The sequence below is a fragment of the Bombina bombina genome, chromosome 2, assembly GCF_027579735.1.
Source record: "Bombina bombina isolate aBomBom1 chromosome 2, aBomBom1.pri, whole genome shotgun sequence".
Classification (NCBI taxonomy): domain Eukaryota; kingdom Metazoa; phylum Chordata; class Amphibia; order Anura; family Bombinatoridae; genus Bombina; species Bombina bombina.
The window spans coordinates 406,510,115-406,533,513 of NC_069500.1; the positions used below are offsets into that span (position 1 = coordinate 406,510,115).

General features: G+C 42.3%; 1 protein-coding gene across 2 annotated transcripts in view; it reads left to right on the forward strand.

The window, feature by feature from the left end:
* Positions 1-19,297, forward strand: part of GOLGA3 (golgin A3) — a 213,751-nt gene extending 194,454 nt beyond the window's left edge. For both annotated transcript variants that reach the window (XM_053701891.1, XM_053701892.1), the window contains exon 24: positions 18,307-19,297. In XM_053701891.1, coding sequence (XP_053557866.1) covers positions 18,307-18,511 — 205 coding nt within the window. In that variant the 3' untranslated portion in view covers positions 18,512-19,297. The remainder of the gene's footprint in view (positions 1-18,306) is intronic.
* Positions 19,298-23,399: the final 4,102 nt, after the last annotated feature.

The following is a 23,399-nucleotide window of genomic DNA, read 5'->3' on the forward strand; positions in this document are numbered from 1 at the left end:
CGATCAATCTCTCTCTCGATCAATCTCTCTCTCTCTCTCGATCAATCTCTCTCTCGATCAATCTCTCTCTCTCGATCAATCTCTCTCTCTCGATCAATCTCTCTCTCTCGATCAATCTCTCTCTCTCGATCAATCTCTCTCTCGATTAATATCTCTCTCTCTCTCGATTAATATCTCTCTCTCTCTCGATTAATATCTCTCTCTCTCGATTAATATCTCTCTCTCTCGATTAATATCTCTCTCTCGATTAATATCTCTCTCTCGATCAATCTCTCTCTCTCGATCAATCTCTCTCTCTCTCTCGATCAATCTCTCTCTCTCTCGATTAATATCTCTCTCTCGATCAATCTCTCTCTCGATTAATATCTCTCTCTCTCTCGATTAATATCTCTCTCTCTCTCGATTAATATCTCTCTCTCTCTCGATTAATATCTCTCTCTCGATTAATATCTCTCTCTCGATTAATATCTCTCTCTCGATTAATATCTCTCTCTCTCTCTCGATTAATATCTCTCTCTCTCTCTCGATATATCTCTCTCTCTCGATATATCTCTCTCTCTCGATCAATCTCTCTCTCTCGATCAATCTCTCTCGATCAATCTCTCTCTCTCTCGATCAATCTCAATCTCGATCAATCTCAATCTCGATTAATCTCTCTCTCGATTAATCTCTCTCTCGATCAATCTCTCTCGATCAATCTCTCTCTCTCGATCAATCTCTCGATCAATCTCTATCTCTCTCTCGATCAATCTCTCTCTCGATCAATCTCTCTCTCGATCAATCTCTCTCTCGATCAATCTCTCTCTCGATCAATCTCTCTCTCTATCAATCTCTCTCTCTCTCGATCAATCTCTCTCTCTCTCGATCAATCTCTCTCTCTCTCGATCAATCTCTCTCTCTCTCGATCAATCTCTCTCTCTCTCGATCAATCTCTCTCTCTCTCGATCAATCTCTCTCTCTCTCGATCAATCTCTCTCTCTCTCGATCAATCTCTCTCTCTCTCGATCAATCTCTCTCTCTCTCGATCAATCTCTCTCTCTCTCGATCAATCTCTCTCTCTCTCGATCAATCTCTCTTTCTCTCGATCAATCTCTCTCTCTCTCGATCAATCTCTCTCTCTCTCGATCAATCTCTCTCTCTCTCGATCAATCTCTCTCTCTCTCGATCAATCTCTCTCTCTCTCGATCAATCTCTCTCTCGATCAATCTCTCTCTCGATCAATCTCTCTCTCTCTCTCGATCAATCTCTCGATCAATCTCTCTCTCGATTAATCTCTCTCTCTTGATTAATATCTCTCTCGATTAATCTCTCTCTCTTGATTAATATCTCTCTCTCTCGATCAATCTCTCTCTCTTGATCTCTCTCTCTCGATCAATCTATCTCTCGATCAATCTCTCTCTCGATCAATCTATCTCTTTCTCTCTCGATTAATCTCTCTCTCTCTCTCGATCAATCTATCTCTTTCTCTCTCGATTAATATCTCTCTCTCTCGATTAATATCTCTCTCTCTCGATTAATATCTCTCTCTCTCTATTAATATCTCTCGATTAATATCTCTCGACTAATATCTCTCTCTCTCGATTAATCTCTCTCTCTCTCGATCAATCTCTCTCTCTCGATTAATCTCTCTCTCTCGATTAATCTCTCTCTCTCGATTAATCTCTCTCGATTAATCACTCTCTCGATTAATCTCTCTCTCTCTCTATTAATATCTCTCTCTCTCGATCAATCTCTCTCTCTCTCGATTAATATCTCTCTCTCTCTCGATTAATATCTCTCTCTCGATTAATATCTCTCTCTCGATTAATATCTCTCTCTCTCGATTAATATCTCTCTCTCTCGATTAATATCTCTCTCTCTCTCTCTCTCTCGATCAATCTCTCTCTCTCTCTCGATTAATATCTCTCTCTCTCTCTCTCTCGATTAATATCTCTCTCTCGATTAATATCTCTCTCTCTCTCGATCAATCTCTCTCTCTCGATTAATCTCTCTCTCTCTCTCGATCAATCTCTCGCTCTCTCGATTAATCTCTCTCGATCAATCTATCTCTCTCTCTCTCGATTAATCTCTCTCTCTCTCGATTAATCTCTTTCTCGATTAATCTCTTTCTCGATTAATCTCTCTCTCGATTAATCTCTCTCTCGATTAATCTCTCTCTCTCGATTAATCTCTCTCTCTCTCGATTAATCTCTCTCTCTCTCGATTAATCTCTCTCTCTCTCGATTAATCTCTCTCTCTCTCGATTAATCTCTCTCTCTCTCGATTAATCTCTCTCTCGATTAATCTCTCTCTCGATTAATCTCTCTCTCGATTAATCTCTCTCTCGATTAATCTCTCTCTCTCTCGATTAATCTCTCTCTCTCTCGATCAATCTCTCTCTCTCTCGATCAATCTCTCTCTCTCTCGATCAATCTCTCTCTCTCGATCAATCTCTCTCTCTCTCGATCAATCTCTCTCTCTCTCGATCAATCTCTCTCTCTCTCGATTAATCTCTCTCTCTCGATTAATCTCTCTCTCTCGATCAATCTCTCTCTCTCTATCAATCTCTTTCTCTCGATCAATCTCTCTCTCGATTAATCTCTCTCTCTCGATTAATCTCTCTCTCTCGATTAATCTCTATCTCTCTCTTGATCAATCTCTCTCTCTCGATTAATCTCTCTCTCTCGATTAATCTCTCTCTCGATTAATCTCTCTCTCGATTAATCTCTCTCTATCAATCTCTTTCTCTCGATCAATCTCTCTCTCTCAATCAATCTCGATTAATCTCTATCTCTCTCTCGATCAATCTCTCGCTCTCTCGATTAATCTCTCTCTCGATTAATCTCTCTCTCGATTAATCTCTCTCTATCAATCTCTTTCTCTCGATCAATCTCTCTCTCTCGATCAATCTCGATTAATCTCTATCTCTCTCTCGATCAATCTCTCGCTCTCTCGATTAATCTCTCGCTCTCTCGATTAATCTCTCTCTCTCGATCAATCTATCTCTCTCTCGATTAATCTCTCTCTCTCTCTCTCTATAAATCTCTCTCTATAACTCTCTCTCTCTCGATTAATCTCTCTCTCTCTCTCTCTCTAAATCTCTAAATCTCTCTCTCTCTCGATTAATCTCTCTCGATTAATCTCTCTCTCTCGATCAATCTCTCGCTCTCTCGATCAATCTCTCTCTCTCTCTCGATCAATCTCTCTCTCGATCAATCTCTCTCTCTCTCTCGATCAATCTATCTCTCTCTCTCTCTCGATCAATCTCTCTCTCTCGATCAATCTCTCTCTCGATTAATCTCTCTCTCTCTCGATTAATCTCTCTCTCTCTCGATTAATCTCTCTCTCGATCAATCTCTCTCTCTCTCGATTAATCTCTCGCTCTCTCGATTAATCTCTCTCTCTCGATCAATCTCTCTCTCGATCAATCTCTCTCTCTCGATCAATCTCTCTCTCTCTCGATCAATCTCTCTCTCTCGATCAATCTCTCTCTCTCGATCAATCTCTCTCTCTATATCTCGATCAATCTCTCTCTCTATATCTCGATCAATCTCTCTCTCTATATCTCGATCAATCTCTCTCTCTATATCTCGATCAATCTCTCTCTCTATATCTCGATCAATCTCTCTCTCTATATCTCGATCAATCTCTCTCTCTCTCTCGATTAATCTCTCTCGATTAATCTCTCTCTCTCTCTCTATAAATCTCTCTCTATAAATCTCTCTCTCTCGATTAATCTCTCTCTCTCGATTAATCTCTCTCTCTCGATTAATCTCTCTCTCTCTCTCTCTAAATCTCTCTCTCTCTCTAAATCTCTCTCTCTCGATTAATCTCTCTCGATTAATCTCTCTCTCTCGATCAATCTCTCGCTCTCTCGATTAATCTCTCTCTCTCGATCAATCTATCTCTCTCTCTCTCGATTAATCTCTCTCTCTCTCTCTCGATTAATCTCTCTCTCTCGATTAATCTCTCTCTCGATCAATCTCTCGCTCTCGATTAATCTCTCGCTCTCTCGATCAATCTCTCGCTCTCTCGATTAATCTCTCTCTCTCGATCAATCTATCTCTCTCGATCAATCTATCTCTCTCGATCAATCTATCTCTCTCTCGATTAATCTATCTCTCTCTCGATTAATCTCTCTCTCGATTAATCTCTCTCTCTCTCGATCAATCTCTCTCTCTCTCTCTCTCTCTCTCTCTCTCTCTCGATCAATCTATCTCTCTCTCTCTCTCTCTCTCTCGATCAATCTCTCTCTCTCTCGATCAATCTCTCTCTCTCTCGATCAATCTCTCTCTCTCTCGATCAATCTCTCTCTCTCTCGATCAATCTCTCTCTCTCTCGATCAATCTCTCTCTCTCTCGATCAATCTCTCTCTCTCTCGATCAATCTCTCTCTCTCTCGATCAATCTCTCTCTCTCTCGATCAATCTCTCTCTCTCTCGATCAATCTCTCTCTCTCTCGATCAATCTCTCTCTCTCGATCAATCTCTCTCTCTCGATCAATCTCTATCTCTATATCTCGATCAATCTCTATCTCTCTCTCTCGATTAATCTCTCTCGATTAATCTCTCTCTCTCGATTAATCTCTCTCTCTCTCTCTCTCTAAATCTCTCTCTCTCGATTAATCTCTCTCTCTCGATCAATCTCTCGCTCTCTCGATTAATCTCTCTCTCTCGATCAATCTCTATCTCTCTCTCGATCAATCTCTATCTCTCTCTCGATCAATCTCTCTCTCTCTCTCGATTAATCTCTCTCTCTCTCGATTAATCTCTCTCTCGATTAATCTCTCTCTCTCGATTAATCTCTCTCTCGATTAATCTCTCTCTCGATTAATCTCTCTCTCGATTAATCTCTCTCTCTCTCGATCAATCTCTCGCTCTCTCGATTAATCTCTCTCGATCAATCTATCTCTCTCTCGATTAATCTCTCTCTCTCGATTAATCTCTCTCTCTCGATTAATCTCTCTCTCGATCAATCTCTCTCTCTATATCTCGATCAATCTCTCTCTCTATATCTCGATCAATCTCTATCTCTCTCTCTCGATTAATCTCTCTCGATTAATCTCTCTCTCTCGATTAATCTCTCTCTCTCTCTCTCTCTCTAAATCTCTCTCTCTCGATTAATCTCTCTCTCTCGAGATCAATCTCTCGCTCTCTCGATTAATCTCTCTCGATCAATCTATCTCTCTCTCGATCAATCTCTCTCTCTCTCTCGATTAATCTCTCTCTCGATTAATCTCTCTCTCTCTCTCGATTAATCTCTCTCTCTCGATTAATCTCTCTCTCTCGATTAATCTCTCTCTCGATCAATCTCTCTCTCTCGATTAATCTCTCTCTCTCTCGATTAATCTCTCTCTCTCTCGATTAATCTCTCTCTCTCTCGATTAATCTCTCTCTCTCTCGATTAATCTCTCTCTCTCTTGATTAATCTCTCTCTCTCTCTCTCGATTAATCTCTCTCTCGATTAATCTCTCTCTCTCGATCTCTCTCTCTCTCTCTCGATCAATCTCTCTATCTCTCGATCAATCTCTCTCGATCAATCTCTCTCGATCAATCTCTCTCTCGATCAATCTCTCTCTCTCTCTCTCGATCAATCTCTTTCTCTCGATTAATCTCTCTCAAGATCAATCTCGATCTCTCTCTCTCTCTCTCGATTAATCTCTCTCTCTCGATCAATCTCTCTCTCTCTCTCTCGATCAATCTCTCTCTCTCGATTAATCTCTCTCTCTCGATTAATCTCTCTCTCTCGATTAATCTCTCTCTCTCGATTAATCTATCTCTCTCTCGATCAATCTATCTCTCTCTCGATTAATCTCTCTCTCGATTAATCTCTCTCTCGATTAATCTCTCTCTCGATTAATCTCTCTCTCTCTCGATTAATCTCTCTCTCTCTCGATTAATCTCTCTCTCTCTCTCTCGATCAATCTCTCTCTCTCTCTCGATCAATCTCTCTCTCTCGATTAATCTCTCTCGATCAATCTCTCTCTCTCGATCAATCTATCTCTCTCTCGATTAATCTCTCTCTCGATTAATCTCTCTCTCGATTAATCTCTCTCTCGATTAATCTCTCTCTCTCTCGATTAATCTCTCTCTCTCTCGATTAATCTCTCTCTCTCGATTAATCTCTCTCTCTCTCGATTAATCTCTCTCTCTCTCGATTAATCTCTCTCTCGATTAATCTCTCTCGATTAAGCTCTCTCTCTCTCGATTAATCTCTCTCTCTCTCGATTAATCTCTCTCTCTCTCGATCAATCTCTCTCTCGATCAATCTCTCTCTCTCTCTATATCTCTCGATCAATCTCTCTCTCTCTCTCGATCAATCTCTCTCTCTCGATCAATCTCTCTCTCTCGATCAATCTCTCTCGATCAATCTCTCTCGATCAATCTCTCTCTCTCGATCAATCTCTCTCTCTCTCGATCAATCTCTCTCTCTCTCGATCAATCACTCTCGATCAATCTCTCTCTCGATCAATCTCTCTCTCTCTCTCGATCAATCTCTCTCTCTCTCTCTCGATCAATCTCTCTCTCTCGATCAATCTCTCTCTCGATCAATCTCTCTCTCGATCAATCTCTCTCGATCAATCTCTCTCTCGATCAATCTCTCTCTCTCTCTCGATCAATCTATCTCTCTCTCGATTAATCTCTCTCTCGATTAATCTCTCTCTCGATTAATCTCTCTCTCGATTAATCTCTCTCTCTCTCGATTAATCTCTCTCTCTCTCGATTAATCTCTCTCTCTCGATTAATCTCTCTCTCTCTCGATTAATCTCTCTCTCTCTCGATTAATCTCTCTCTCGATTAATCTCTCTCGATTAAGCTCTCTCTCTCTCGATTAATCTCTCTCTCTCTCGATTAATCTCTCTCTCTCTCGATTAATCTCTCTCTCTCTCGATTAATCTCTCTCTCTCTCGATTAATCTCTCTCTCTCTCGATTAATCTCTCTCGATTAAGCTCTCTCTCTCTCGATTAATCTCTCTCTCTCTCGATTAATCTCTCTCTCTCTCGATTAATCTCTCTCTCTCTCGATTAATCTCTCTCTCTCTCGATTAATCTCTCTCTCTCTCGATCAATCTCTCTCTCGATCAATCTCTCTCTCTCTCTCTATATCTCTCGATCAATCTCTCTCTCTCGATCAATCTCTCTCTCTCGATCAATCTCTCTCTCTCGATCAATCTCTCTCGATCAATCTCTCTCGATCAATCTCTCTCGATCAATCTCTCTCTCTCGATCAATCTCTCTCTCTCGATCAATCTCTCTCTCTCTCGATCAATCTCTCTCTCTCTCGATCAATCACTCTCGATCAATCTCTCTCTCGATCAATCTCTCTCTCTCTCTCGATCAATCTCTCTCTCTCGATCAATCTCTCTCTCGATCAATCTCTCTCTCGATCAATCTCTCTCTCGATCAATCTCTCTCGATCAATCTCTCTCTCTCTCGATCAATCTCTCTCTCTCTCTCGATCAATCTCTCTCTCGATCAATCTCTCTCGATCAATCTCTCTCTCTCGATTAATCTCTCTCGATTAATCTCTCTCTCTCGATTAATCTCTCTCGATTAATCTCTCTCTCTCGATCAATCTCTCTCTCTCGATCAATCTCTCTCTCTCGATCAATCTCTCTCTCTCTATAAATCTCTATAAATCTCTCGATCTCTCTCTCGATCAATCTCTCTCTCTCGATCAATCTCTCTCTCTCGATCAATCTCTCTCTCGATCAATCTCTCTCTCTCTCTCTCTCTCGATCAATCTCTCTCGATCAATCTCTCTCTCTCTCTATTAATCTCTCTCTCTCGATCAATCTCTCTCTCGATCAATCTCTCTCTCTCTCTCTCGATCAATCTCTCTCTCTCTCGATCAATCTCTCTCTCTCTCGATCAATCTCTCTCTCGATCAATCTCTCTCTCTCTCGATCAATCTCTCTCTCTCTCTCTCGATCAATCTCTCTCTCTCTCTCTCTCTCGATCAATCTCTCTCTCTCGATCAATCTCTCTCGATTAATCTCTCTCGATTAATCTCTCTCGATTAATCTCTCTCTCTCGATCAATCTCTCTCTCTCTATAAATCTCTATAAATCTCTCTCTCTCTCTCTCGATTAATCTCTCTCTCTCGATTAATCTCTCTCTCGATTAATCTCTCTCTCTCTCTCTAAATCTCTCTCTCTCGATTAATCTCTCTCGATTAATCTCTCTCTCTTGATCAATATCTCGCTCTCTCGATTAATCTCTCTCTCTCGATCAATATCTCTCTCTCGATCAATATCTCTCTCTCGATTAATCTCTCTCTCTCTCTCGATTAATCTCTCTCTCTCTCTCGATTAATCTCTCTCTCTCTCTCGATTAATCTCTCTCTCTCTCGATTAATCTCTCTCTCTCTCGATTAATCTCTCTCTCGATCAATCTCTCTCTCTCGATCAATCTCTCTCTCTCGATCGATATATCAATCTCTCTCTCGCTCGATCAATCTCTCTCTCTCGATCGATATATCAATCTCTCTCTCGCTCGATCAATCTCTATCTATATCTCTCTCACAATCTCTCTCGCACACGCATAGAGCTAGATTACGAGTGGAGAGGTTAAAAATGTTAGCATTCTATTTTTTTAATATTTTTTTTAGCGTTGCATATTACAGGTACCGTATCCTCATTTTGAAGCAAAATAGCGTTGTTCAAGCAATTCAACTTTAAATACATAAAGTAAAAGAAAGGAATTTCTTCTGTTAAGTGTGATCAGTCCAGGGGTCATCATTACTTCTGGGATATTACTCCTCCCCAACAGGAAGTGCAAGAGGATTCACCCAGCAGAGCTGCATATAGCTCCTCCCCTCTACGTCACTCCCAGTCATTCTCTTGCACCCAACGACTAGATAGGATGTGTGAGAGGACTATGGTGATTATACTTAGTTTTATATCTTCAATCAAAAGTTTGTTATTTTAAAATAGCACCGGAGTGTGTTATTACCTCTCTGGCAGAGTTTGAAGAAGAATCTACCAGAGTTTTGCTATGATTTTAGCCGGAGTAGTTAAGATCATATTGCTGTTCTCGGCCATCTGAGGAGTGAGGTAAACTTCAGATCAGGGGACAGCGGGCAGATGAATCTGCATAGAGGTATGTAGCAGTTTTTATTTTCTGACAATGGAATTGATGAGAAAATCCTGCCATACCGATATAATGTCATGTATGTATACTTTACACTTCAGTATTCTGGGGAATGGTACTTCACTAGAATTACACTGTAAGAAATACATAAAGCTGTTTAATAACTAGAGATTATGTTTAACGTTTTTGCTGGAATGTAAAATCGTTTTCATTTGCTGAGGTACTGTGTGAATAAATGTTTGGGCACTATTTTTCCACTTGGCAGTTGCTTAATCTGTTTTTCTGACAGTTTCTGTTCTCCCTCACTGCTGTGTGTGAGGGGGAGGGGCCGTTTTTTGGCGCTTTTACTATGCATCAAATATTTCAGTCAGCAACTCATTGTATTCCCTGCATGATCCGGTTCATCTCTACAGAGCTCAGGGGTCTTCAAAACTTATTTTGAGGGAGGTAATTTCTCTCAGCAGAGCTGTGAGAATTATAGTTGACTGAGATAAAAATCGTTTATTCTGTAATTTGTTTCCTGCTTTCAGAATTTGTTATCTTTGCTAATGGGATTAAACCTTTGCTAAAGTTGTGTTGTTTACAAGGATTGAGGCTATAACTGTTTCAATTTATTAATTTTCAACTGTCATAGATCTTCTGTGCTTCTTAAAGGCACAGTACGTTTTAATATTATTCTAATTGAATTGTATTTCCAAGTTGCAAGTTTATTTGCTAGTGTGTTAAACATGTCTGATTCAGAGGATGATACCTGTGTCATTTGTTGCAATGCCAAAGTGGAGCCCAATAGAAATTTATGTACTAACTGTATTGATGCTACTTTAAATAAAAGTCAATCTGTACAAATTGAACAAATTTCACCAAACAACGAGGGGAGAGTTATGCCGACTAACTCGCCTCACGTGTCAGTACCTACATCTCCCGCTCAGAGGGAGGTGCGTGATATTGTAGCGCCGAGTACATCTGGGCGGCCATTACAAATCACATTACAGGATATGGCTACTGTTATGACTGAGGTTTTGGCTAAATTACCAGAACTAAGAGGTAAGCGTGATCACTCTGGGGTGAGAACAGAGTGCGCTGATAATATTAGGGCCATGTCAGACACTGCGTCACAGGTGGCAGAACATGAGGACGGAGAACTTCATTCTGTGGGTGACGGCTCTGATCCAAACAGACTGGATTCAGATATTTCAAATTTTAAATTTAAACTGGAAAACCTCCGTGTATTACTAGGGGAGGTGTTAGCGGCTCTGAATGATTGTAACACAGTTGCAATACGAGAGAAAATGTGTAGGTTGGATAAATATTTTGCGGTACCGACGAGTACTGAGGTTTTTCCTATACCTAAGAGACTTACTGAAATTGTTACTAAGGAGTGGGATAGACCCGGTGTGCCGTTCTCACCCCCTCCGATATTTAGAAAAATGTTTCCAATAGACGCCACCACAAGGGACTTATGGCAAACGGTCCCTAAGGTGGAGGGAGCAGTTTCTACCTTAGCTAAGCGTACCACTATCCCGGTGGAGGATAGCTGTGCTTTTTCAGATCCAATGGATAAAAAGTTAGAGGGTTACCTTAAGAAAATGTTTGTTCAACAAGGTTTTATATTGCAACCCCTTGCATGCATTGCGCCGATCACGGCTGCAGCGGCATTCTGGATTGAGTCTCTGGAAGAGAACATTGGTTCAGCTACTCTGGACGACATTACGGACAGGCTTAGAGTCCTTAAACTATCTAATTCATTCATTTCGGAGGCCGTAGTACATCTTACTAAACTTACGGCGAAGAATTCAGGATTCGCCATTCAGGCACGCAGGGCGCTGTGGCTAAAATCCTGGTCAGCTGATGTTACTTCTAAGTCTAAATTGCTTAATATACCTTTCAAAGGGCAGACCTTATTCGGGCCCGGGTTGAAAGAGATTATCGCTGACATTACAGGAGGTAAAGGCCATGCCCTGCCTCAGGACAAAGCCAAAGCCAAGACTAGACAGTCTAATTTTCGTTCCTTTCGTAATTTCAAAGCAGGAGCAGCATCAACTTCCTCTGCACCAAAACAGGAAGGAGCTGTTGCTCGCTACAGACAAGGCTGGAAACCTAACCAGTCCTGGAACAAGGGCAAGCAGACTAGGAAACCTGCTGCTGCCCCTAAAACAGCATGAATTGAGGGCCCCCGATCCGGGATCGGATCTAGTGGGGGGCAGACTTTCTCTCTTCGCCCAGGCTTGGGCAAGAGATGTTCAGGATCCCTGGGCGCTAGAGATAATATCTCAGGGATACCTTCTGGACTTCAAATACTCTCCTCCAAGAGAGAGATTTCATCTGTCAAGATTGTCAACAATCCAGACAAAGAAAGAGGCGTTTCTACGCTGCGTACAAGAGCTCTTGTTAATGGGAGTAATCCATCCAGTTCCACGATCGGAACAGGGACAGGGGTTTTACTCAAATCTGTTTGTGGTTCCCAAAAAAGAGGGAACTTTCAGACCAATCCTGGACTTAAAGATCCTAAACAAATTCCTAAGAGTTCCATCGTTCAAGATGGAGACTATTCGGACAATTTTACCTATGATCCAAGAGGGTCAATACATGACCACTGTAGATTTAAAAGATGCTTACCTTCACATACCGATTCACAAAGATCATTATCGGTACCTAAGGTTTGCCTTCCTAGACAGGCATTACCAGTTTGTGGCTCTTCCATTCGGATTGGCTACAGCTCCAAGAATCTTCACAAAGGTTCTGGGTGCTCTTCTGGCGGTACTAAGACCGCGGGGAATCTCGGTAGCTCCATACCTAGACGACATTCTGATACAAGCTTCAAGCTTTCAAACTGCCAAGTCTCATACAGAGTTAGTGCTGGCATTTCTAAGGTCACATGGATGGAAGGTGAACGAAAAGAAAAGTTCACTCGTTCCACTCACAAGAGTTCCCTTCCTGGGGACTCTTATAGATTCTGTAGAAATGAAGATTTACCTGACAGAGGACAGGCTAACAAGACTTCAAAGTGCTTGCCGCACCCTTCATTCCATTCAACACCCGTCAGTGGCTCAATGCATGGAGGTAATCGGCTTAATGGTAGCGGCAATGGACATAGTACCCTTTGCACGCTTACACCTCAGACCACTGCAACTGTGCATGCTAAGTCAGTGGAATGGGGATTACTCAGACTTATCCCCTTCTCTGAATCTGGATCAAGAGACCAGAAATTCTCTTCTATGGTGGCTTTCTCGGCCACATCTGTCCAGGGGGATGCCATTCAGCAGACCAGACTGGACAATTGTAACAACAGACGCCAGCCTTCTAGGTTGGGGTGCCGTCTGGAATTCTCTGAAGGCTCAGGGACAATGGAGTCAGGAGGAGAGTCTCCTGCCAATAAACATTCTGGAATTGAGAGCAGTTCTCAATGCCCTCCTGACTTGGCCCCAGTTGACAACTCGGGGGTTCATCAGGTTTCAGTCGGACAACATCACGACTGTAGCTTACATCAACCATCAGGGAGGGACAAGAAGCTCCCTAGCTATGATGGAAGTATCAAAGATAATTTGCTGGGCAGAGTCTCACTCTTGCCACCTGTCAGCAATCCACATCCCGGGAGTGGAGAACTGGGAGGCGGATTTCTTAAGTCGTCAGACTTTTCATCCGGGGGAGTGGGAACTTCATCCGGAGGTCTTTGCCCAAATACTTCGACGTTGGGGCAAACCAGAGATAGATCTCATGGCGTCTCGACAGAACGCCAAGCTTCCTCGTTACGGGTCCGGATCCAGGAGCAGTCCTGATAGATGCTCTGACAGCACCTTGGGACTTCAGGATGGCTTACGTGTTTCCACCCTTCCCGTTGCTTCCGCGATTGATTGCCAGAATCAAACAAGAGAGAGCATCAGTGATTCTAATAGCACCTGCGTGGCCACGCAGGACTTGGTATGCAGACCTGGTGGACATGTCATCCTGTCCACCTTGGTCTCTACCTCTGAAACAGGACCTTCTGATACAGGGTCCCTTCAAACATCAAAATCTAACTTCTCTGAAGCTGACTGCTTGGAAATTGAACGCTTGATTTTATCAAGACGTGGGTTTTCTGAGTCAGTTATTGATACCTTAATACAGGCTAGGAAACCTGTTACCAGAAAGATTTACCATAAGATATGGCGTAAATACCTATATTGGTGTGAATCCAAAGGTTACTCTTGGAGTAAGGTTAGGATTCCTAGGATATTGTCTTTTCTACAAGAAGGTTTAGAAAAGGGTTTATCTGCTAGTTCATTAAAGGGACAGATCTCAGCTCTGTCCATTCTGTTACACAAACGTCTGTCAGAAGTTCCTGACGTCCAGGCTTTTTGTCAGGCTTTGACCAGGATTAAGCCTGTGTTTAAAACTGTTGCTCCACCATGGAGTCTAAACCTTGTTCTTAATGTTTTTCAGGGCGTTCCGTTTGAACCCCTTCATTCCATTGATATAAAGTTGTTATCTTGGAAAGTTCTATTTTTAATGGCTATTTCCTCGGCTCGAAGAGTCTCTGAATTATCAGCCTTACATTGTGATTCTCCTTATTTGATTTTTCATTCGGATAAGGTAGTCCTGCGTACTAAACCTGGGTTCTTACCTAAGGTAGTTACTAACAGGAATATCAATCAAGAGATTGTTGTTCCTTCTTTATGCCCAAATCCTTCTTCAAAGAAGGAACGTCTACTGCACAACCTGGATGTAGTCCGTGCTCTAAAATTTTACTTACAGGCAACTAAGGAATTTCGACAAACGTCTTCTCTGTTTGTCATTTACTCTGGGCAGAGGAGAGGTCAAAAAGCTTCCGCTACCTCTCTTTCTTTTTGGCTTCGTAGCATAATTCGTTTAGCTTATGAGACTGCTGGACAGCAGCCTCCTGAAAGAATTACAGCTCATTCTACTAGAGCTGTGGCTTCCACTTGGGCCTTCAAGAATGAGGCCTCTGTTGAACAGATTTGCAAGGCTGCAACTTGGTCTTCGCTTCATACTTTTTCCAAATTTTACAAATTTGACACTTTTGCTTCATCGGAGGCTATTTTTGGGAGAAAGGTTCTTCAGGCAGTGGTTCCTTCTGTATAAAGAGCCTGCCTATCCCTCCCGTCATCCGTGTACTTTTGCTTTGGTATTGGTATCCCAGAAGTAATGATGACCCGTGGACTGATCACACTTAACAGAAGAAAACATAATTTATGCTTACCTGATAAATTCCTTTCTTCTGTAGTGTGATCAGTCCACGGCTCGCCCTGTTTTTAAGGCAGGTAAATATTTTTTAATTTATACTCCAGTCACCACTTCACCCTTGGCTTTTCCTTTCTCGTTGGTCCTTGGTCGAATGACTGGGAGTGACGTAGAGGGGAGGAGCTATATGCAGCTCTGCTGGGTGAATCCTCTTGCACTTCCTGTTGGGGAGGAGTAATATCCCAGAAGTAATGATGACCCGTGGACTGATCACACTACAGAAGAAAGGAATTTATCAGGTAAGCATAAATTATGTTTTTGTTGAAAAAAAAAAATACTAATATTTTAATAGAATAAGAAGTCTAAGGGACAATTTTCATTCTTTTCGTTCTGATAAAGCCTATTGTCAGCTGTCCTCTTTTAAGCCAGAGCAAACTAAGAGCTCTTGGAAGCCGGCTCAGTCCTGGAATTAATCCAAGCAGAGCAAAAAGCCCTCTGAATCTAAGTCCTCTTCAGGATCGTGTAATGGACAAACTGTCGCTCTTTTCAGTTGCTTGGTTCAGGGACGTGCAGGATCCATGGGTCCTGGAGGTCATAGCTCAGGGTTACAAGATAGGTTTCAAGTCTCAGCCCCCCAGGGGCAGATTCCTACTCTCAAACCGGTCTTCCTGACTTTCTGGGGTGCGTACGGGATCTGTCCTCCTAGGAGTTGTTTTCCCGGTGCCTATCACAGAGAGAGGTTTGGGATACTATTCAAACCTTTTTGTGGTCCCAAAGAAGGAGGGAACTTTCCATCTGATTCTGGACCTAAAGTGCTTAAACAAGTTTTTATATGTCCCCTTGTTCAAGATGGAGACAATAAGGTCCATTCTTCCCCTCGTTTGAGAAGGGCAGTTCATGACCACGATAGATCTGAAGGATGCTCCCTTCACGTACCAATCGTCAAGGACCACTTCCCGTTCCTAAGGTTTGCGTTCCTGGACCAGCACTTCCAGTTTATTGAATTTCCATTGGGTCTAACTATGGCTCCAAGAAATTTTTCGAAAGTGGACCATTCGGAAACTCTCCTGTCTTCTTTGATCCCATGGATGGAAGACAAATCTAGAGAGAGTTCTTTTATATCAAGTACCAGGGTAGAATTCCCGGGTACTATAATAGACTCTATAGACATGAGAATATTTCTAACAGACCAGAGACGTTGCAAGTTAACTTCAACATGTCTTGACCTCCTTAAGACCATCTGTGGCTCGGTGTATGGAGATGATTGGTCTCATTATGTCCAGCATGGACATCATTCTTTTGCCAGGTTTCACCTCAGGCTGTTGCACTGCGCATGCTGAAGTAGTGGAACGGCGATCATTCGGATCTGTCTCAACAGATTTCTCTGGACAACTGATTGAATCACTCTCTTGGTATTTTTGTCCGGATCTCTTGTCTTAAGACCATCCTGGGTGATTGTGACTATATGGTTGCGAGTCTGTCTGGATGGGGAGCTGTTTGGGGTGCCAGGAAGGCACTGGGCCTATGGACTCAGGAGAAAAGCTCCCTCCTGATCTTATTTTGGAACTTCGGGCAATATACAATGCTCTGAAGGCTTGGCCTCTGCTAGGTTTGTCCCAGTTTATCAGATTCCAATCAAACAATATAACCTCTTGGCTTACATCAACCATCAGGGGGAACGAGAAGCTCCCTAGCTATGAGGAAAGTATCTCGGATTCTGGAGTGGGCGGAGACCCACATCTGTTCGCTGTCAGCGATCCACATTCCAGGTGTGGACAACTGTGAAGCGGATTTTCTCAGCAGACAATCCTTTCATCCGGGGGAATAGTTTGTCCATCCTTAAGTGTTTGTGGAGATTTGCAAAAGGAAGATCTTAAGACGTCTCAATACCAAGCTACCCAGATATGGATTGAGGTACAGGGATCCTCAGGCAAAGCTAACAGATGCATTAGCGGTGCCTTGGAGGTTCAATCTAATTTAATTTATCTTTTCCGGACGTTAACCACTACTTACTCATGTAGTGGCTCGAATCAAGCAAGAGCAGGGATCGGTAATACTGATTGCTCCATCTTGGCCGCGAAGGATATGGTTCACGGATCTAGTGGGGATGTCCTCATCTCCTCTGTGGAAGTTACCTTGTTGCAGGGATCTGCTGACCAAGGTCTCTTTGTTCATCAATGTCTAGATTCTCTGAGGCTGAATGCGTGGAGATTGAACGCTTAGTCCTAGCCAAGAGAGGGTTTTCTGAGAGAGTTATTTTTACTCTCATTTAAGCTCGTAAGCTGGTTGCTCGTCGCATCTATCATAGGTGTGGAGGATCTACTTATTCTGTTCTCCAGGATGAACTGGAGAAGGGCTTTTCTGCAAGTCCCTTGATGGGACAAATTTCGGCCCTGTCTGTGTTACTGCACAAGAGGTTCGCTGAGCTTCCGGATGTGCAGTCATTTGTTAAGGCTCTGCTAGGTTCAGACCTGTGTTTTAGATCTAATGCTACTCCTTGGGAGTTTAAATCTTGTTCTTAAAGTTTTGCTCCGTTGGAGCCTATGCATGAAGTAGAGATTAAATTGTCTTGGAAGTTTCCTTTTCTACTATCTGTGATTGCTACCTTGCAATGCGTCCCTCCTTATCTGGCTTTCCATGCAGATAAGGCTGTTCTACAAACCAAGTTAGGTTTTCTTCCTAAGGTTGTGTCAATTCGCAACATCAATCAAGAGATTGTGGTTCCTTTCTTATGTCCTAATCCTCCTTCGTCGAAGGAACTTTTACAACGTAATTCTGTATGTGGTTTGTGCCTTGAAGTTCTATCTTCAGGACACAAAGGAATTTAGACAAACTTCTTCCTCTGTTTGTTCTCTTTTTCCGGGAAGCGTGGGGGTCAGATGGCCTCTTCAAATTCCTAATCTTTTTGGCTAAGGAGTGTCATCCGTTTAGCATAGAGACAGCGGGACATAAGCCTCCTATAAGTTGTTTGTATTTGCTTCTGCTGAAGCAGCCTTCGGAAGAAAGGTTTTGCAGGCTGTGGTGCCCTCAGATTAGAGCCCCCCTCTCTCTTTTTTTTCCCCTCGCGTTAGCATTCCGTGTACTCTAGAGCTTGGGTATATGTTTCCCATAAGTAAGGAATGCAGCTGTGGACTATTCCCATATTAAGAAGGAAAACTTAAATTATGCTTACCTGATGATAATTTCCTTTCCTTCTGTATGGGAAGAGTCCACAGCTCCCGTCCATGTTCTCCGATGGGCGGCCCTACATTTAAATTTAGTCTTCTGGCACCTTTTCCACCCTAATATTTCTCCTACTGTTCCTTGTTCCCTCGGCAGAATGACTGGGGTTATGAGGAAGTGGGGGAGGTATTTAAGCCTTTGGCTGGGGTGTCTTTACCACCTCCTGGTGGCCAGGTTCAGTATTTTCCACAAGTAAGGAATGCAGCTGTGGGCTCTTCCCATACAGAAGGAAAGGAAATTATCAGGTAAGTATAATTTGAGATATATATCACACACACACTCACATACATACATACACATATATATATATATATATATATATATATATATATATATATATATATATATATATATATATATATATATATATATATATATATATAGTACAGCACACAAGCGGTATCAAGCCCGCACGGAAAAAAAGTTAGAGGGAACATTGGTTGTGTAATAACTGTTTTCATTCTTTTCTTCTCCCTTATTTGTTTTAAAGGGGCAGTAAACCTTTCTGTTGTCTTGCAATAGAAGAACATACCAGCCAAATCTAAAAAAAAAAAAATTAAAACAAATTAATACTTGGTTTGCTGCAGTTGGTGTTTAAAAGCCAGACTTCACCTATCCTAATAATGAAAGTATATTGCAAAGTTGTTTTATTATGCATAAATATTTTATATAGGAATATCAAGGTGTTCACTGTCCCTTTCATTATGTTTTATGTATGCTTCTTATCCAAACATATGTTGCTAAACAGGCTACAGTGTTTGCTTAAAGGGCAATTGGATATAAGGCATAGATAATTCAATATAATGTATAATAATGTATTCATTTTGTATTTCTAGGCAAGAAATGGACAGCCTCCAGCGACAGATGGAGGAGCATACTATAACAGTCCATGAATCCATGACCTCTTGGAATCAGATTGAAGGGCAGCTTCAGAACTTTACAGAAACTGAACCTCAAATGCTGCCCATTTCAAGCCTCCATCTGGAGCACCAGGACGCTAACCAAATTGATCCAGGAACCGGAGAACACAGATTGTTATAGGCTAGCCTGGTAGCTCCTAGAAGGAAGTATGTGGTCTTGTGACCCTGCAGTTATTTATTTGTTTAGGAATTCTATTGGACACCGCAAGAAATCACATTACATGGAAGAAATTACATATTCAAAGTATTGCTGCAATTTGTTTTATGAGAAATCAACTGAACTCTTAAAAGGCTTGAATGAACATGTTTATTTAAAGGCAGCAGAGAAATGTGATTACAAGGAACCTTTTGGGGCATATAACAAGCAGAAATGCATTGATGGAGGAGGAAAGTATCTGCAGATATTTTAAGTACTGTGTCTTTTGATCTTCAAAAGCTTAGTTTGTGAACTGCAGCGTTCTGGGAAAAAACAGTTTGCACAAATTTATTGAGATATGAGGGTCACCAAAGTTTACCATTACAGAGAAACTTCAATTTTAGCACCTTTTTTTAAGTTTTAATTAATACAAACAAGATATGAATGACATCGGGAATGTTTCTTTTTAATGTGTTTTAATGTTAAATGATGATTATTGTTCTATCACAGTTCTAGGCATTTGTGTTTTTTTCTGTATGTTACATTTGTTTGGTATATTTGTTTTGGTTAATGTTGTTAAGGATGTAAGAGGGTTTTTAAGACCCTGATCCATAAACCTATTTATATGAACTTTCATAGAAGGTTATCAAATACTATTTTATTATTTTGTAATGTTTGCTTTTTTGCCCAGGCAAGCTGTAAAGGAATTTAACCCTGATTTCTCCAACATAGGTGTGTCCGGTCCACGGCGTCATCCTTACTTGTGGGATATTCTCTTCCCCAACAGGAAATGGCAAAGAGCCCAGCAAAGCTGGTCACATGATCCCTCCTAGGCTCCGCCTACCCCAGTCATTCTCTTTGCCGTTGTACAGGCAACATCTCCACGGAGATGGCTTAGAGTTTTTTAGTGTTTAACTGTAGTTTTTCATTATTCAATCAAGAGTTTGTTATTTTCAAATAGTGCTGGTACGTACTATTTACTCAGAAACAGAAAAGAGATGAAGAATTCTGTTTGTATGAGGAAAATGATTTTAGCAACCGTAACTAAAATCCATGGCTGTTCCACACAGGACTGTTGAGAGCATTAACTTCAGTTGGGGGAACAGTTTGCAGTCTTTGCTGCTTGAGGTATGACACATTCTAACAAGACGATGTAATGCTGGAAGCTGTCATTTTCCCTATGGGATCCGGTAAGCCATGTTTATTACGATTGTAAATAAGGGCTTCACAAGGGCTTATTTAGACTGTAGACATTTTTTGGGCTAAATCGATTGATATTAACACTTATTTAGCCTTGAGGAATCATTTATTCTGGGTATTTTGATATAATAATATCGGCAGGCACTGTTTTAGACACCTTATTCTTTAGGGGCTTTCCCAAAGCATAGGCAGAGTCTCATTTTCGCGCCGGTGTTGCGCACTTGTTTTTGAGAGGCATGGCATGCAGTCGCATGTGAGAGGAGCTCTGATACTTACAAAAGACTTCTGAAGGCATCATTTGGTATCGTATTCCCCTTGGGTTTGGTTGGGTCTCAGCAAAGCAGATACCAGGGACTGTAAAGGGGTTAAAAGCTTAAAACGGCTCCGGTTCCGTTATTTTAAGGGTTAAAGCTTCCAAATTTGGTGTGCAATATTTTCAAGGCTTTAAGACACTGTGGTGAAAGTTTGGTGAATTTTGAACAATTCCTTCATGTTTTTTCGCAATTGCAGTAATAAAGTGTGTTCAGTTTAAAATTTAAAGTGACAGTAACGGTTTTATTTCAAAACGTTTTTTGTACTTTCTTATCAAGTTTATGCCTGTTTAACATGTCTGAACTACCAGATAGACTGTGTTCTGAATGTGGGGAAGCCAGAATTCCTATTCATTTAAATAAATGTGATTTATGTGATAATGACAATGATGCCCAAGATGATTCCTCAAGTGAGGGGAGTAAGCATGGTACTGCATCATTCCCTCCTTCGTCTACACGAGTCTTGCCCACTCAGGAGGCCCCTAGTACATCTAGCGCGCCAATACTCCTTACTATGCAACAATTAACGGCTGTAATGGATAATTCTGTCAAAAACATTTTAGCCAAAATGAACCCTGTTCAGCGTAAGCGTGGATGCTCTGTTTTAGTTACTGAAGAGCATGACGACGCTGATATTAATATCTCTGAAGGGCCCCTAACCCAATCTGAGGGGGCCAGGGAGGTTTTGTCTGAGGGAGAAATTACTGATTTAGGGAATATTTCTCAGCAGGCTGAATCTGATGTGATTACTTTTAAATTTAAATTGGAACATCTCCGCATTTTGCTTAAGGAGGTATTATCCACTCTGGATGATTGTGAAAATTTGGTCATCCCAGAGAAACTATGTAAAATGGACAAGTTCCTAGAGGTGCCGGGGCTCCCAGAAGCTTTTCCTATACCCAAGCGGGTGGCGGACATTGTTAATAAAGAATGGGAAAGGCCCGGTATTCCTTTCGTCCCTCCCCCCATATTTAAAAAATTGTTTCCTATGGTCGACCCCAGAAAGGACTTATGGCAGTCAGTCCCCAAGGTCGAGGGAGCGGTTTCTACTTTAAACAAACGCACCACTATTCCCATAGAGGATAGTTGTGCTTTCAAAGATCCTATGGATAAAAAATTAGAAGGTTTGCTTAAAAAGATGTTTGTTCAGCAGGGTTACCTTCTACAACCCATTTCATGCATTGTCCCTGTCACTACAGCCGCATATTTCTGGTTTGATGAACTGATTAAGGTGCTCGATAGTGACTCGCCTCCTTATGAGGAGATTATGGACAGAGTCAATGCTCTCAAATTGGCTAATTCTTTCACTCTAGACGCCTCTTTGCAATTGGCTAAGTTAGCGGCTAAGAATTCTGGGTTTGCTATTGTGGCGCGCAGAGCGCTTTGGTTGAAATCTTGGTCGGCTGATGCGTCTTCCAAGAACAAGCTACTAAACATTCCTTTCAAGGGGAAAACGCTGTTTGGTCCTGACTTGAAAGAGATTATCTCTGATATCACTGGGGGTAAGGGCCATGCCCTTCCTCAGGATCGGCCTTTCAAGGCAAAAAATAGACCTAATTTTCGTCCCTTTCGTAAAAACGGACCAGCCCAAGGTGCTACGTCCTCTAAGCAAGAAGGTAATACTTCTCAGGCCAAGCCAGCTTGGAGACCAATGCAAGGCTGGAACAAGGGAAAGCAGGCAAAGAAACCTGCCACTGCTACCAAGACAGCATGAAATATCGGCCCCCGATCCGGGACCGGATCTGGTGGGGGGCAGACTCTCTCTCTTCGCTCAGGCTTGGGCAAGAGATGTTCTGGATCCTTGGGCGCTAGAAATAGTCTCCCAGGGTTATCTTCTGGAATTCAAGGGACTTCCCCCAAGGGGAAGGTTCCACAGGTCTCAGTTGTCTTCAGACCACATAAAAAGACAGGCGTTCTTACTTTGCGTAGAAGACCTGTTAAAAATGGGAGTGATTCATCCTGTTCCATTGAGAGAACAAGGGATGGGGTTCTACTCCAATCTGTTCATAGTTCCCAAAAAAGAGGGAACATTCAGACCAATCCTAGATCTCAAGATCTTAAACAAATTTCTCAAGGTCCCATCTTTCAAGATGGAAACCATTCGAACTATCCTTCCTTCCATCCAGGAAGGTCAATTCATGACCACGGTGGATTTAAAGGATGCGTATCTACATATTCCTATCCACAAGGAACATCATCGGTTCCTAAGGTTTGCATTCCTGGACAAACATTACCAGTTCGTGGCGCTTCCTTTCGGATTAGCCACTGCTCCAAGGATTTTCACAAAGGTACTAGGGTCCCTTCTAGCTGTGCTAAGACCAAGGGGCATTGCAGTAGTACCTTACCTGGACGACATTCTGATTCAAGCGTCGTCCCTCCCTCGAGCAAAGGCTCACACGGACATCGTCCTGGCCTTTCTCAGATCGCACGGCTGGAAAGTGAACGTGGAAAAGAGTTCTCTATCCCCGTCAACAAGGGTTCCCTTCTTGGGAACAATTATAGACTCCTCAGAAATGAGGATTTTTCTAACAGAGGCCAGAAAGACAAAGCTCCTGGACTCTTGTCGAATACTTCATTCCGTTCCTCTTCCTTCCGTAGCTCAGTGCATGGAAGTGATCGGGTTGATGGTAGCGGCAATGGACATAGTTCCTTTTGCGCGCATTCATCTAAGACCGTTACAACTGTGCATGCTCAGTCAGTGGAATGGGGACTATACAGACTTGTCTCCAAAGATACAAGTAAATCAGAGGACCAGAGACTCACTCCGTTGGTGGCTGTCCCTGGACAACCTGTCACGAGGGATGACATTCCACAGACCAGAGTGGGTCATTGTCACGACCGACGCCAGTCTGATGGGCTGGGGCGCGGTCTGGGGATCCCTGAAAGCTCAGGGTCTTTGGTCTCGGGAAGAATCTCTTCTACCGATAAATATTCTGGAACTGAGAGCGATATTCAATGCTCTCAAGGCTTGGCCTCAGCTAGCGAGGACCAAGTTCATACGGTTTCAATCAGACAACATGACGACTGTTGCGTACATCAACCATCAGGGGGGAACAAGGAGTTCCCTAGCGATGGAAGAAGTGACCAAGATCATTCTATGGGCGGAGTCTCACTCCTGCCACCTGTCTGCTATCCACATCCCGGGAGTGGAAAATTGGGAAGCGGATTTTCTGAGTCGTCAGACATTGCATCCGGGGGAGTGGGAACTCCATCCGGAAATCTTTGCCCAAGTCACTCAACTTTGGGGCATTCCAGACATGGATCTGATGGCCTCTCGTCAGAACTTCAAAGTTCCTTGCTACGGGTCCAGATCCAGGGATCCCAAGGCGGCTCTAGTGGATGCACTAGTAGCACCTTGGACC